Source organism: Chiloscyllium plagiosum, unplaced genomic scaffold (genome assembly GCF_037043375.1).
Source record: "Chiloscyllium plagiosum isolate Xiang-an unplaced genomic scaffold, Cpla_swu_hap1 HiC_scaffold_6, whole genome shotgun sequence".
NCBI classification, from domain to species: Eukaryota; Metazoa; Chordata; class Chondrichthyes; order Orectolobiformes; family Hemiscylliidae; genus Chiloscyllium; species Chiloscyllium plagiosum.
The window spans coordinates 74,295,116-74,312,259 of NW_028270144.1; the positions used below are offsets into that span (position 1 = coordinate 74,295,116).

Sequence of the window (17,144 nt, forward strand, 5' to 3'; positions counted from 1 at the left end):
GTCTAGATCAGCCTGCTCTCTGGATGGTTCTAGAGTATGTTACTCTCAGAAAATTTCCCAAAAACATACTATAAAGTCATCTTCCAGGCTCCTTTGCCAATCTGATTTGCCCAATTTGTATGTGGATCATTACCATATATATCTTACATGTGTCCATTATTTCTCCCTGGATACTCCATCCTACAATTATGCTTACTGTTACATAAAAATATAATATAGTAACTAGGATCTGGTGTAGGTAGTTCAACCCCTCAAGCCTGTTCTGCCATTTCATATAATCATATCTTGTCCACTCTTCATAATCATCCAACCAATTACTCATTAAAAATGGGTCAGTCTCCACCTGTAATTTACTCAATGTCCCCAGAACCACTATACAGTACTCTGGGGTAGTGAATTCCACAAATTCATGACCCTTTCTTAAATAGGGACAATTATAAGGGTATGAAGACAGAAAATCTAAAGTGATCTGGGAACTTAAGAGAGAGTCCAGTAGAGGTGCAGTACTAAACATTTAAAGAGGTGTTTCAAAATGTAAAATATATTGCAGTGAGAAAAGAGGACTCCAGGGAAAGAGCACTTATTTCACATGGCTAAGGAAGGAAACAAAATATGGAAGCAAATTGAAAGTTAAAGTGCACAAGTCTGTGAAGATTAATGCCAAGTCCAAAGATTGAACAGAATACAAGAAACAGAAAGAATGACTGAAAGAAGAATAGAAAGATAGAGATTAGAGATTGAGAGCAAGTAGGTTGAAATATAAATACGGATATTGAGTTTCTACAGAAATTTAGAAAGAAAAAGAGTAAATTGTGAACATTTGTTACCTCGGGATTAAGTCTGGTGAATTAATAATGGAAGAAAAAGGAATGTCAACAAATTGAGCAGATATTTTGCATCAATGTTCCCTATGAGAGGATAGAAATAACATTCAAGAATTAGCTTTGAATCGAGAGTTGAAAGGAAGAGAGGAAAGGAAAATAATTGCAATTGCCATAGATAGGATACAGAGAAAATTAATTCTGACAAGTCACCAGCACCTCTTGGAGTTTATCCTATGGTCTTGCACAAATGACTTGCTGAGATAGTGGATGTGCTAGTTTTAATTTTCCTACGTGTAGAGACATGTCAAAAGATTGAAAAACAGTGAATGTAAATCCTCTATTCAAGAAAGAGAGGAGGCAGAAATCAGGAAACTCTCAGGAGGGTTGAGTCTGCGGAACTCTTTTCTCCAGAGCGCAGCGGAGGCAGGATCACTAAATATTTTTGAGGTGGAGATAGATTTTTGACTAACAGGGGAGGAAAAGAGTGCTGTCAATTGGTAGGTAGTGAAGTTGAGACCACAGTGAGATATGAACATGAACATATTGAATAGCAGAGCAGGCTTGAGGGTCTGATTATTCTACTCTTGCTCCAATTTCTTATGTTTGCATGTATGTTCGTAGGAGGGTCTCCAGCCCTTTTGGCCATTTTGCCTAATCCCCCCCCCCCCCCGGAAAAATTCAAATCCAGAAACATTAAGAAACATCTTGACAACCTCTGGAAATATCATCCTTAAAAGTGCTGTGCAGGCTGTAAGCTATGTTGAAAAAGGTGGAACAGTTGGGTGCTCCTGGCTTTTATGAAGAAATGCTCTCTGAAGACCCTCAGTGTAGATGCCTCTCGAGAGACCAACGCACATCTGTGCACTCAGTTTCCCCTCAGTGCTCATTTCGCTGTCACGTTGCAACCTAAGAGGGTTTGTAAAGAAAAGCGCCATATCTCAAAAATCTTTTCTGTACAAAGGATAGGAAACTCCTTTGAGCACCTTATTAGGATTCAGAAATGCCCACTTCAAAATCTAAGTCATTAAAACTCCTCCAATCACTTAACTTTAGGACTTTCACAAATATTGCAATAGCAAACTAAGTCAAAAGCATCTGAAAGTTGGATGACTAGTCCATGTTGGCAGAATGTATCAAAACAGCTTTAGAGAGATTGACATCATAATCTATCCACTCAGGAATCTTGATGCAAAAATAGCACCCCCACCCCGGTGCTGGTTCCCTTATGAGTATGGGGAATGGCCCAGTTTGCCCTAGACATGACTGGTAACAATACTCCCACCATTTTAAAATGCTCCCAATCCAATGATAATCTAATTCTGGCTACGTTTGAATAGACAGAATAATCTGGATTAATTATGATGTTCAGGTGGTATCATTACTCAAAACAAATTTATTGGCAGTCAAGTTCAGCCCAATTTAATCTCCTTTGTTAGTATTTCACTAACACAGAGTTTCAAAGGCACTTATAAAATCTTCCTAGAAATAAACATCAATGAATGTTTTTGTGCTGTTCCTAGACATTCTAAATAACATACCATTCCTTTTAGAATCATTATTATTACTATGGTAGTTTTAGCCTGACAACAGCAAATTTGTGTGTAATCTCATTAGAAAGGGAATTTGTTTAAATTATAAAAGGCTAAAATTTGCAGTTGTGACTAGTCAGAAATATATGTCAGGGCTCAGATCTTGGAGTAATTATTAAGTCTTATAAGGAGTGGGTTGCATCAGAGTTGAGCAGGACAGTGGATTCCCAACAGAAGTTCCAACATTTTGGCATGAAGTGATATCAGCAAGTTAGTAAAATGCATAAAAGTGAGTTCAGCAAACTTTTTGTTAACCTATGGGACCAGAGGTATGCCAGTTGAGTGCATAAAATGTAACAGTTCTACTTTATTTACAATGTAAATGACTTAAGTAATAATACAACTTTGCCTTAAATAAAACTTACCGGCAGAGAGCCCTTGTCACTCGAACTCCAACTAACCGACTCAGACATTGCTGAGGTTGCAATATTTGAGGTGTATAGTTTTTGCTAGTTTATCAAGAGTGCTGGTTCAAAAGGTGCTGGTTAAAACAAAGTTTACTGTATTACATTTCAACAAGAGTTGTAAGTGGGGCTCACTTGAGGAGCTACATGTGGAACCCAACATCAAAGATTTAACAATATTTTTAAATTGAATTGAATTAGGTTTATTGTACCATATGCTCACATAATTACAATGAAGAGTTTACAAGTTGTCACTTATAATGCTATCTTAGGTACAAAAGCACCTGGGTACAGAATCTTAGGTAGAAAGCTGAAAAATAAGGAAATCAAAGTTTAGAAGTTATACATTACAGTCCTTCTTGCTAAAATGTGGAAAACCAAAGAATTAAAATTAAAAGCTTAGCCCTACAGTCCATAAGCACTTGGCCATTCTGGGGTCACACTGCTCAGAAGGTCTCGACCTGGCTTTCGGTGTTGCTATGGGTTACCTGGTCTCACTACCTTGCAGCCTGTTCCTGTTCCTGCCGTCGCCATGGGCTGCCTGCTTCTGCACTCCTGATGGATCCTGCTCTGGTACCGCTTTGGAGCTCCCAACCCCTTCCATGCGTTGAATTTCAAAGAAGTCACGATGCTGCTGACCAAGTTCCGCCCAAGCACACAGGCTGCCTCATGGCTGACCACCAAAAGCTCCAGCTGCTGCCATCACCACCGCTGCATCCATGACTGCGCTCCATCCAGAAGGTAAACAGAGGAAAGTAGAAGAAAAGAAAAGTGATAAAAGAAAGAAAGAAACCCTTTCAAGTTTCACAACATCTTTCGATAGGAAGGAGACCAGAATTGCATGCACCATTCCAACAATGGCTTAACCGAGGTCATGTTACAGTTGTACAAGACATTGGTTATGCCACTGTTGGAATATTGCGTCAATCCTGGTTTCCTTCCTATCGGAAAAATGTTGTGAAACTTGAAAGGGTTCAGAAAAGATTTACAAGGATGTTGCCAGGGTTGGAGGATTTGAGCAATAGGGAGAGGCTGAAAAGGCTGGGGCTGTTTTCCCTGGAGCGTCGGGGGCTGAGGGGTGACCTTGTAGAGGTTTACAAAATTATGAAGGGCATGGAAAGGATAAAAAGAAAAGGTATTTTCCCTGGGGTTGGGGAGTCCAGAACTAGAGGGCATAGGTTTAGGGTGAGAGGGGGAAGATATAAAAGAGACCTAAGGGGCAACTTTTTCACACAGAGGGTGGTACGTGTATGGAATGAACTGCCAGATAAGTGGTGGAGGCTGGTACAATTGCAACATTTAAGTGACATTTGGTTGAGTATATGAATAGGATGGGTTTGGAGGGATATGGGCCGGTTGCTGGTAGGTGGAACTAGTTTGGGTTGGGATATCTGGTCGGCATGGACGGTTTGGACCAAAGGGTCTGTTTCCATGCTGTACATCTCTATGACTCTATGAATCTAAAAGCGGATGGAGAGGATGAGCTCAGGCTCAGGAGCCACCATCTTGGAAGAACACTTATGTTGAGGAGGAACTCCTCTGTGATGCGACCAGACCCCCTGAGACTCCTAGCCTCTTTCTATTTCAAGTGCATGAGGTGTTCCTTTCCCTGTGCTGCACAAACCTCCGCAAGACGGGCTGGAAAATGATGGAGTTATATTTCATTGGGGTACCATGCTGGAAAACTAGCCCCTGCAGTTCCCAGAGTAGTTACAAAAGTAAAAAATGTTAACAAGTATGCAGATTTCCCCAATTTCCCTGACTTTTGGACACAGGTTGATACAAAGCATAGACCATATTTGTTATTTAATGAAAATTGTGTTATTAGAAATAAGTAAATAAATTCTAACTATGGTTAAACAGTTATGAACCATCAGCATATGACTCTACTAGTCAAACTGTAACCCTCTTACACATTATCTCTCCACCTTGCCCATCCCCTCTCTCGCACACACACATATGCATGCAGACACACATGGACATAAAAGAAATGGCTGTTATAGGTGGAGGGAAAGACTGGAAAGGCAGTTCAGTGGTTCATTGTTGAATCCTGTTCTGATCAGGATATCAATTCTTGATGTTCCTTCTCCAGATACTTTCACTTGTTTGCAGGAAGCGCAGGGTGATGAGTTTGGACTTAAAAACGTTGTTGACTTATTGATTTTAAAAATCACAGCTCATAACAACTGGGAAGAAGAAATCAACTGACTGTCTTCAGGCCAGAGATGCTTTTTACTGGGGAGCAAGAAGACCTCCTCCTCCTCCAGAGGTCCAGTACTTTCTGCTGAAACATTCATATCCCCAAACTGTTCAGCCAATCGCATAGTTGTTGGCAGGCAGATGGCTTTTATAATCACTGAATGATTACCCATCCACAGACCAATCAGCTACTTGTGGCCAGTCTACTCTCCATTTGTACGCACTTGGCTCCAGCTCAGTTGCAAACTGGTCTTCCACTACTGTCTGAACATGCAGCTGTGTAAACAGGATTTACAATGAGGGTCAGATTCCTTGCTTTTTCTCAATGTGCAGCAATCCTTGTTTCCTTGAAACAGTTCTTTTCCCATTATAGTTCACAATAAAGAAAGGAGAGAAAAATAAATTGATACGGCCTTAACTGCAAGTGGATCCAGATATTTTCCAGAATCAGGGGTTCACGAGGTTACTATTCCTTGTAGGTTCCATCACTTTTATGTTACAAATTCTTTTACAGGAATAAGCTGGTACTCTGAATAAAAGCAGCTGCCAAAGGCCTGTCAATGTCTTTATAATGTTCCCTTTAATATAATTAAAAGGCACATAATAAAGATGCATTACTGCTAAAGCAATCCTTAGGTCGGCTGGTAATGCAGTAATTTGATGCATCAACACACCAAACCGCAGAATGGTAGATGGTGTGTCCTCTTGGGATTTCTTTGTGACGTTTTGACACAGCTGGAGTGAAGGGCTTTCTAATTGTTATACTCTGAAGGAAATTTAATGAATGCTGATTATGCTTTTTCTTTTACCACTGGGCATACATTTATTGCACAGCTGTAAATTGTACCTTACGGCCTTGAAATTCATAGAGAGCTCTCCTGGGGTGGAGTTTTCATTCCTGGGTCACAATCTCGCCATCTGGATGAAAGCTGGAGCCCCAGGGAGATTTTACAGGATTCCACTCCAATTAAGAACACGGGGAAAGCTCCTGGTCTTGAGAGCCAACAGGAGGCCGTCCAGTATTAGATGACGGGCTGTCCCACTGTTTGAGATGGGAACTGCCAATGCCGGTAGGAGATAATTGCTGAGAGGATTCACTCGATTGCTCATGGACATGTTTCTCAGCCTCCTAGTTGCTTGATGCTGCTGGCTAATCAACTTCTGGCTCTGAAAGACCACCAGGCCAACGAAGAAACCGGCTCTGATTTAAAGTGTATTTGTCATCTTACTGAGGGATTTGTGTCATGGGAAGAAGGTTATTCAAGGCCAGGACAGGGGGAATTGCTTTCGGATGCCGCCCTCCCGCTTTCCTATCTGTGTATAGACTAGGGAAAACTAAGTCCGACTTCTGTCTGTCTGTCTGTCTGTCTCTCTCTCCCCCACCCTCCCTTTACAACTTACAACAACCTGCTGTAGCTTCCCAGACACTCCCCAATTGTCTCTCCCACTGCAAAGGCAGAGATCCAAGGGAGTGTCCGTTGAGGCCCTTTAGTGACCCCTGAAGGGCTTTAATTGGTGGCAGGTCAAGGAACTTCCCAATGACTGTTTTGTCCAAAACGTCATTGGAGAGGTGGTAAGAAATAGGGTGTCTCTCCAACTCCAGGCAGTGGAAAATTCCACGTATTCTGAGTAATGCTTTTTTAAAAAACTGTGTTCCATATATGAAAACAAAGTGCTGAGGAAACTCAGCACATCTGGTAGAATCTGTGGAGATAAAAACAAAGTTAAATTTTGAGTCCAATGACTTTCTGTCAGACAAAGGATCTTCATTCTGATTAAGGGTCACTGGACTCGAATGTTAACTGTGTTTCTCTCACCACAGCTGTTGCTCGACCTGCTGAGTTTTCCCAACACTTCATGTTTTCGTTTCAGATCTTCAGAATCTGCAATACTTTATTTTACTTATGGATTTCATATGGCTAGTTTCCAGCAGGCCAGGATTCTAGAGCAAACATAAAACATTGATACTTCTGAGAAAGCTATTTGACTTTCATTCAGTTTTTTCCATCCTCTGCTGAGACATAACTCTAGGTGTTAATGACCTACTAATATCTCATTCATGTACTTCCTTCAGCTCTAGGCTTATGCTGATGTATATACTGCAGCCACATCTTTACTTTTAGTTTCTAGAAAGCATCAGGAACAAGAATTCTGGCATGTCCAAAGTTACTGCAGTGAATTGTAATCTTACTGCTACCCCTGCTTATGAAATCAAGTCAAATTCAATCTCGTAGTTGAATTTTTCTGTTTTCACTAGCTCAGTTTGAATATGTAGTCCAACTCTGTAAGCTATGTAAAGGCTGGTCGGAGACTCACTAAACATATCTTTCTTCAAGAATAAGTGAGTAGAGTTATCATAGTCACTCATGCTATTTGATATGACTATCAGTGATGTGTTGGAGAGCATGAGGACACATGCTGTTGATTTGCGTATTCCATACGCTCCTGAAAGATTAGATGTGCTTCATTTTGTAGCTGGTTTTATGCTGATGGACTTGTTTTTGGATTTAGTATGTTTAATTTGGTGCTCCAGAAGTTGGACCACATAGTGTCCTTTCTTTAGGAACTGAGTGGCTCCCTAAATCTCAGTATGGCTATCAAGAATTGCACAGGAGCTACAAGTACACCACCCACCAAATTGGTACTGCTAAAAAAAAACACAGTTGGCCTTAGCTACTTTCCATTTGGAATAAAGGGCCTTCCAACTGGTTAGTCTTCCATTGTAAGTTGGATAACACTGGATGCAATCACAAAATCTTGTCCTAGATATCAACAGAAAGGACCTTGGCCCAACTGATATCAACAAGGTAAATATTAAAATATTAATTGCCTGAATTATTGTAGAATACGAATGCTCCTACCAACCCCACATTAAGGTAAAGCATACTATTGCCAAAGTTTGGGTGAAGATTTGTAGCTCGGGTGCTCGTTGTTGTGGTTCTGTTCGCCGAGCTAGAAAGTTTTGTTGCAAACGCTTCATCCCCTGTCTAAGTGACATCCTCAGTGCTTGGGAGCCTCCTGTGAAGCGCTTCTGTGGTGTTTCCTCCGGCATTTATAGTGGCCTGTCCCTGCCGCTTCCGGTTGTCAGTTTCAGCTATCCGCTGTAGTGGCCGGTATATTGGGTCCAGGTCGATGTGTTTGTTGATGGAGTTTGTGGATGAGTGCCATGCTTCTAGGAATTCCCTGGCTGTTCTTTGTTTGGCTTGCCCTATAATGGTAGTGTTGTCCCAGTCAAATTCATGTTGCTTGTCGTCTGCGTGTGTGGCTACTAAGGATAGCTGGTCGTGGCGTTTCGTGGCTAGTTGATGTTCATGGATCCGGATCATTAGCTGTCTTCCTGCTTGTCCTATATAGTGTTTTGTGCAGTCCTTGCATGGGATTTTGTACACTACATTAGTTTTGCTCATGCTGGGTATCGGGTCCTTCGTTCTGGTGAGTTGTTGTCTGAGGGTGGCTGTTGGTTTGTGTACTGCAGTGTTTGTGTACTGTTGTGTGTGAAAGCAACCACCCCAACACACACAAACGAAATTGCATCAAGACACTATTCAAAAGGGCCACAACACACTGCAGCACACCAGAACTGCAAAAAGAGGAAGAGGAACACCTCTACAAGGTATTCGCCAAAAGCGGATACCTGCGCAATTTCATCAACAGATGCCTAAGAGAAAGACAACGGAACGAGGACATGCCGCAACCCAAAGGACTAGCCACACTACCATACATCAGGAGCATTTCAGAACTGACAGCCAGACTACTGCGACCACTAGGACTTATAACAGCACACAAACCAACAGCCACCCTCAGACAACAACTCACCAGAACGAAGGACCCGATACCCAGCATGAGCAAAACTAATGTAGTGTACAAAATCCCATGCAAGGACAGCACAAAACACTACATAGGACAAACAGGAAGACAGCTAACGATCTGCATCCATGAACATCAACTAGCCACGAAACACCACGACCAGCTATCCTTAGTAGCCACACACGCAGACGACAAGCAACATGAATTTGACTGGGATAACACTACCATTATAGGGCAAGCCAAACAAAGAACAGCCAGGGAATTCCTAGAAGCATGGCATTCATCCACAAACTCCATCAACAAACACATCGACCTGGACCCAATATACCGGCCACTACAGCGGACAGCTGAAACTGACAACCGGAAGCGGCAGGGACAGGCCACTATAAATGCCGGAGGAAACACCACAGAAGCGCTTCACAGGAGGCTCCCAAGCACTGAGGATGTCACCTAGACAGGGGACGAAACTTTTGCAACAAAAATTTCCAGCTCGGCGAACAGAACCTCAATACTATTGCCAACTAACCACTTCTGTCATTATTGTAATTGACGTCTATCCTGATATCTCCAATTACCGGCAACTGTTATCCTTTCAGCCATCAATAATCTTCCAATCCAACCTTTCTCCCTCTTGACCCAGTGGTCACCTTCCCTCCCTCCCATTCTTGGTCTACCCCTTTCCCAATAGCTCCCCTTCTTAGCTGCCCTATTTGTTGCTCACTTCTAATGCCTTACGTGAAGATTGAGGCTGATTTAATGACCAGAACTTTGTTTTCTCTTCACTGGCAAGCTGCTGGAGATGCCTGTTAGTTGACTGTCACTCATTGACTCCATCATAATAAGGCTATTTGGGGATTGATACTTTTTGGGCACGCTGATATTTCTACATGAGTATCTAAACAAAGGGTCTGCTTCTGTTTGAAACCAGGCTCTGGTAGGAAGTTGACAGACATTCGGATGTTTGCAGTGATGAGCCCTTAATTGATATGGAGATTGATGTTCTGTTCTATTCAAGCTGCTGTTGGCAGCTGCAGTGTTGGGTTTTTAGCCTGCTAATGTAGCCATCTCTTAAACTGTGGGTGTTCCTGAGTAAGAGTGTTTGTGCCATAGTCTGCCATTACACCACAGATATCCAAGATGTTGCAGAGGACCAGGAAGCCAGACAGGAGGAGGAAGATCCTCTTCCCAGTGGATTGCTGGAAGAGGCCGCTGGTTGTACAGCATCTGTGCTTAGTGTCATCTTACTGTGCCTTCAGTTTTTCCTCTCTTACCTCCTGCTCTCCCTCTTCATCTAGTGACTGTCTCCATAACAGCGTTTCACAGTCCTCATGGTTTTCTGTTCTCTAGAGGGCCATGCCATGGAGAGCACAACAGAGCCTTGCAATGACCAGGACTCTTGGCAAAGGTTGTTAGAAGGAACACCTGACTACTCTAGGCACTAAACCCATTACTTTTCAAGACTATGATACCCTAACATTGTGAATCTGATGTGTTGTTGAGCTTCAGTGAAGACAGCATCTATCACCTGGGTGTGTACTCATCTGTATGATGCTACAGACATCTGCACTGATGAAAGCACAGACACCCTGTCGAGAAAATCGCAGTCTCCTTCAGCCAAGTTTCAATTCCCAATTCTAAATCTCTTTGTCTTCTCCTCCCTATCCTGTGCTCAATCAGGAACATGCTTTCCTTTTCTTTGTGCCCTTTATCCTTCTCACTTAACCTCCTGCTGCCTTGGGAACAATCTGCCCTGTGCAATTGTTGTTCCTCAGCTCCAATGTCCTTGATTTCTAACAACACCTACTGCCAGGTGCAGCCTTCCTGATGCTCTGCTCCAATGCCCACCAAATGCCAGGAGGATGGTGACCTTTGCAGATCTGGCTAATTTTTTAAAATATTCATTCATGATGTGGGCATTGCTGGCCAGGCCAGCATTTATTTCCAGAGGGCAGTTATGAGTCACCCACGTCATTTTTGTCTGGAGTCACAAAAAGGCCTGCCCAGCTAAGGACAGCAGATTTCTTTGCCCGAGTGACGTTAGGGAGCCAAATCGGAGGCAGCAATCAGCAACAATTTCACAGTCACCATTGGAATCTGAATTCCAGAACCCAGGTTCCCAGAACATTACCTGGGTCTTGGATTAATCATCAAGCAATAATACCACTTGGCCATTGCTTTAATGCTGGTTCCTTCCCAGACCGGTGTTAGTTTACTGCTGTTTTAACTTGGAAAGGACAAGGTCTTTCCCCAATGAAAAGATGGAAAAATGCACCATCTTTAAATGAGTGCCCTCCAAGATTCACCGTTGATATGGTCCTTACCTACCTGCAGCTGATCTGAGGCAAACAGATGAGAATGTTGGTCAGTCTGTCCTCAGCTGAAAAAAAATGTTTTTAAGAGACAGTTTTCTCACAAGCTTTTGATGATGTCAGCTGGTGTATTTAGGAAGATGCCCTGTTCTGCCCACTGTTGTGAACATTGAAGATGCTGTACCACGTCACCACCATTTTTTAGACCATCCACTTCCATTCCCACCCAAATCAGGCTATCAGAAGAAGGTCACTGGTTTTGAAAACTCAACTCTCCACATAATGTGGCCAGACCTGCTGAGTTTCTCCAGCAATTTCTGATTTTATTAAAATTTGCAGCACCTGCAGTTCTTTATTTCCATGTACATAAATCCCTGAAAGTTGCCACCCAGGTTGATAGGGTTGTTAAGAATGCATACAGTGTGTTAGCTTTTATTGGGAACCATGAGGTCATGCTGCAGCTGTACAAAGCTCTGGTGTGGCAGCACTTGGAGTATTGCGTACCATTCTGGTCACTGCATTATAGGAAGGATTTGGAAGCTTTGGAAAGGGTTCAGAGAAGGTAAACAAAGATGTTGCCTGGTATGGAGGGAGGGTCTTATGAGAAAAGGTTGAGGGACTTGAGGCTGTTTTTGTTAGAGAGAAGAAGGTTGAGAGGTGACTTAATTGAGACACATAAGATAATCAGAGAGTTAGGTAGGGTGGACAGTGAGAGCCTTTTTTCTCGGATGGTGATGGCTAGCACGAGGGATCATAGCTTTAAATTGAGGGGTGATAGATGTCAGAGGTAGTTTCTTTACTCAGAGAGTAGTAGTGTCTCCACCCTGGAGGCTCCCCGCCTCCATTCCTGATGAAGGGCTTTTGCCCGAAACGTCGATTTTCCTGCTCCTCGAATGCTGCCTGACCTGCTGTGCTTTTCCAGCACCAGTTTAATCAGGACTCTGCAGTCCTCACTTTTGCTTCTGTGAAATGCCCTGCCTGCAACAGTAGTAGACTTGCCAACTTTAAGGACATTTAACTGGTCATTGGATAGGCATATGGATGAAAATAAAATAGTGTAGGTTAGATGGGCTTCAGACTGGTTTGACAGGTCAGTGCAACATTGAGGGTTGAAGGGCCTGTGCTGTGCTGTAATGTTCTATGTTCTATTATACCAAAATCCAGCCCTGGATTAGCCAATAGACTGTGGTGCCAGGTAACCGTTCCCTCCGCAACTCCCTCATTAGGTCTACACTCCACACTAACCTTTTGTCCACACCTGGCACCTTTCTCTATGGCCACAGGAGGTGCAACATCTGCCCCCACACCTCCACTTTTAACTCCATCCAAGACGCTCAAGAATCATTCCATGTCCGGCAGAGATTCACCTGCATTTCCTCTAACCTGATTTATTGCATCTGTTGTTTCCATTGTGGTCTGCTGTACATTGGAGAGACTGAGCGCAAACTCGGGGACCAGTTCAGGGAACATCTATGGTCCGTAGGCTCCAATCCATCTTACCCTCCAGTTGCCAGCCATTTCAACTCCCATGACCTTCCTGGGCCTCCTCTACCATCAAAATAAGGCCACACACAAACTGGAGGAAGAACAACTCATCTTTTGCCTCAGAAGCTTACAATCATAAGGCCTCAACATAGAATTCACCAGATTCCAAATCTCCCCAGCACCCACCTCATACCAAGTTCAGCCGCTCTCTGTGCTCCACCCCTTGACCTGACATAACCTATCTGTCTTCCTTCCCACTTATCATAGAATTCCTACAGTGTGGAAACAGGCAATTTGGCACAACAATTCCACACCAACCCTCCAAAGAGTATTCCACGCAGATTCATTCCCCTACGCTATTACTCTACATTTACCCCTGATTAATGCACCTAACCTACATATCCCTGAACACTATGGGCAATTTAGCATAGCCAATTCACCTAACCCAGATTGTGGGAGGAAACTGGAGCATCCGGAGGAAGCCCACGCAGACTAGAAGAGAATATGTAAAATTTGTGAGAAGATTTGTAGCTCGGGTGCTCGTTGTTGTGGTTCTGTTCGCCGAGCTGGGAATTTGTGTTGCCGACGTTTCGTCCCCTGTCTAGGTGATATCCTCAGTGCTTGGGAGCCTCCTGTGAAGCGCTTTTGTGATGTTTCCTCCGGCATTTATAGTGGTTTGAATCTGCCACTTCCGGTTGTCAGTTCCAGCTGTCCGTTGCAGTGGCCGGTATGTTGGGTCCAGGTCGATGTGTTTGTTGATGGAGTTTGTGGATGAGTGCCATGCCTCTAGGAATTCCCTGGCTGTTCTCTGTTTGGCTTGTCCCAACACTATAATAGTAGTGTTGTCCCAGTCGAATTAATGTTGCTTGTCATCTGCGTGTGTGGCTACTAAGGATAGCTGGTCGTGTCGTTTTGTGGCTAGTTGGTGTTCATGGATGCGGATCATTAGCTGCCTTCCTGTTTGTCCTATGTAGTGTTTTGTGCAGTCCTTGCATGGGATTTTGTACACTACATTAGTTTTGCTCATGCTGGGTATCGGGTCCTTCGTTCTGGTGAGTTGTTGTCTGAGAGTGGCTGTTGGTTTGTGTGCTATTATGAGTCCGAGTGGTCGCAGTAGTCTGGTTGTGAGTTCGGAAATGCTCTTGATGTATGGTAGTGTGGCTAGTCCTTTGGTTTGCGGCATGTCCTCATTCTGTTGTCTTTCCCTTAGGCATCTGTTGATGAAATTGCGGGTGTATCCGTTTTTGGCTAATCAATTGTATTGGTGTTCTTCTTCCTCTTTTTGCAGTTCTGGTGTACTGCAGTGTGTTGTGGCCCTTTTGAATAGTGTCTTGATGCAACTTCTTTTGTTTGTGTTTGTGTATGCAAACTCCACACAGACAGTCACCCGAGGCTGGAATCGAACTCAGGTCCCTGGTGCTGTGAGGCAGCAGTGCTAACCACTAAGCCATCATGCCGCCCTTCCCACTGACCAATTACAATCACCTCCTACCTGCATCCACCTATTGCCATCCTATCTATCTTTCCCCAGCCCCACCTTCCTCCAACCATTTATTTCTCAGCCGCCTTCCCCTTCCCTAGTTGTGATGAAAAGTCCCAACCTGAAACATAGACTTTACTATTCCTCTGATAGTACCTGACTGTTGTGCTTTTTCCAGCTCTACACTCTGACTCTGACTTACCAGCATCTGCAGTTCTCACTATCTCCAAGTTGGGTAAACTTGTGCCTTACTATAGAGCTTAAAAATTGTGGAAAAATCTTGTTGACATTTTTGGAATCCACCTTCACTATTTATTTCTGCTTTTGCTGCATCTTGCTATATGGAATGCCAGTGAGTCCAAACATTTGGTAGAGAAATGTGCGAAAACAGGTAAAGAGTACACTGCTCTTTCTTGTCTTTGAGAAATTTTGAGTCTATATTAATCCATACCTCATGCCCTTATATGGCAAGCCATTTGGTTTTGGATGCAACCTTGCCAAAGCATTAGATGGGAGGCATGGACAGAACAATTGGTAATGATTAACTCAGGTGGCCAATCTTAAATTTGATAACTACCATTGCATCTCATGTCTATTAAGGATTCAAACCCATATGTATAATTACCTAATAAAGTCTAATTGATGACTTTGTGTGAAAGTTTGCACTATACCATGATAAAAAGGTTAGGCAGTTAAAATTTACTAGATCTCTCTTTGCTCAAGGTATTTGAATGCTGTCCCAGCTTCTGGCCATAAGTACATCTCCACTTTACCATCAACAAATACGGCCCTGAATTCAAATCAAATCCTGTATACATTTGGGACTGTATTACCTGTTTTGTTCGCATATTTGTTTTATTGAAGTTATAAATATTCCTCCCAAACCATCAAAATTTAGAGTGCTGTGTATTTTCAATATTCAAGCTTCTTTGATATTGTAAAATTAACACCAGAAAAGTGCAACAATTTGTTGACTTCTTCATTCAATATTGTTTCAGTATTTTTATGGGCACTTATTATTTTGTTCATATTTCGATTCTCTCTGACTGACACCCTTTCATGTTTAAATGTACTTTTAATGGAGCTATCTTTTAATTTGAATGTACTGTATTGAGCAAAATGGAATACCTGATTATTATTTTGTAATATGATAAAATTATGGATAGAGGTACAAAATGTGCATGGGCTTTGTGAAAAGCTGGTGTAATATTTCATTATTACTGACAGCACACAGTAGAATATTAGATAAACTTTCTGTGATGGCAGGCTGGGTGCATTTGTACTTTTCATTAGATTTAATTCATGCACTTTGAAATCTCCTGATTGCCTTGGGGAGATTTTAGTTTCGTTCAAAGAAAATATGTTTGCATTTCTTGGCATCTCTTCTCAGAACTTCCGGGGCTCTGGTGCTGCAAAACATCTGTAAACCTCACAGTTAATATTTTTCTTTACAGTTTAATACTGGCCAGACGCATGGGCCAAAGGGATTTGACATCAATGTGATGCCAGTATGGAAGAAAAATATAACTGGCTCTGGGGTTGTCGTGACAATCATAGATGACGGTGAGTAATCCTTTTTCTACAGAGCAGCCACTTAAGTTCATGCTTTTTCTCCAGATAAAAGTTCCTAGAGCCCAGTCATGGATTAAAGCAGGACATGCTAAATGGCAATATTTGAATGAGAAATCTCTTTCATTCCAGGGAGGGAAAACAATGTTTTTTATATGTGTCTAGCAATGTTTAACCCAACAGGTGACCCTGCTCCAAAGCGCAATTTACAATTCAAGACTGCTGTATGTCGAACAAATTAAATCTCATCTTTTGGAAAAAATGTTCCTCATTTTGAACATATGAATATTTGGGAATTACTTTATAACACTTCTGGGTGTAATGGACATAGGGTGCATACCTGTTCAATAAAACCTATATATTGTGCAAGCTGTTCATTGCCATTGTTAGCTTTTCTTACAAGTTCATAAAAACTTAATTCACCAAGTGTCTCCAGTATCTGTCACAAAATACGAAATGAAATAAATGACAGTATGAAAAATTAAAATGTGGAAATGTAGTTGAGAAAACCATACAACCATGTACTAAAGCCCTCACATCCCCTGCCCTCATTGACCTCAACATTCATAATATAAAGTTCAAAGGAGGATATGTCTTTCATGATCTTGGAACATCCCAAAGCATTTTACTGCAATTAAATTGTTTTTTAAGTGTAGATGGCAGGCAATTTGCACAGAGCATGGACACACAAGCAACAAAATGATGTTTACAATTAATTGACCATCAATTTTAGTGATGTTGTTTAAGCAACAAATATTACTGTGGATAATGGAGAGAGCCACTGAGCCACAGCTGACACCTCTACAGGTCTACCATGTGTAGTAATTGACTACTTTCACCAAAAATGGAGGATCACAATAAAATTATTTCTTTCAAAGTCACACAAGTGTCAATGCAATATGGAAGATATTTAATTTTAAAATTGAGAATATTGGATAATTTTGTTAAGATTCATTTATCTATTCATTATGATTACCCATATAAGTAAAGATATGACCATATTTTTACATTTCAGAATAATTAAGAGTAATCTTTGTTTTCAAATATTTTGGCTGTGGGATTCCTTGAGCTTGGCGATAATTTTATTTCCAAACAGCGAAAGAAAGACAAAACTTTGCACTGTTTTCAAATCACCCCCCTTGACCCAAAGAGCACATCTCCAGACTATTATGCGGTCGCAATTCTAAAACGCTGAACGACCCTCATAATAGCATTTCCAAAGTGATAAGAAATTTCTGAGTTGTTTGGGAGGAAGTTCTGTCCTGCCCCATCTCCACAGTACAGGATCTCTCCAAGAATTCCAGGTCCTTTATTTTAACTTTTTTAAAGGAATTCAATGTTGCATCAGGAAAGATTATTTGTCAGAGACATGAAGAAGCATGCCGTGATGACAAACTAACTCATAATGGGAATGTAGTCAGCCAGTGTCTTCATGATCATAGGCAATAGGCTGTTGCTTACACTGAACATTGTGAGCA

General features: G+C 42.0%; 1 protein-coding gene across 1 annotated transcript in view; it reads left to right on the forward strand.

The window, feature by feature from the left end:
• Positions 1-17,144, forward strand: part of LOC122550661 (PC3-like endoprotease variant B) — an 889,929-nt gene that overhangs the window by 417,118 nt on the left and 455,667 nt on the right. Inside the window, exon 6 of the mRNA XM_043691743.2 lies at positions 15,552-15,660. Within this exon, the coding sequence (XP_043547678.1) occupies positions 15,552-15,660 (109 nt within the window). The remainder of the gene's footprint in view (positions 1-15,551; positions 15,661-17,144) is intronic.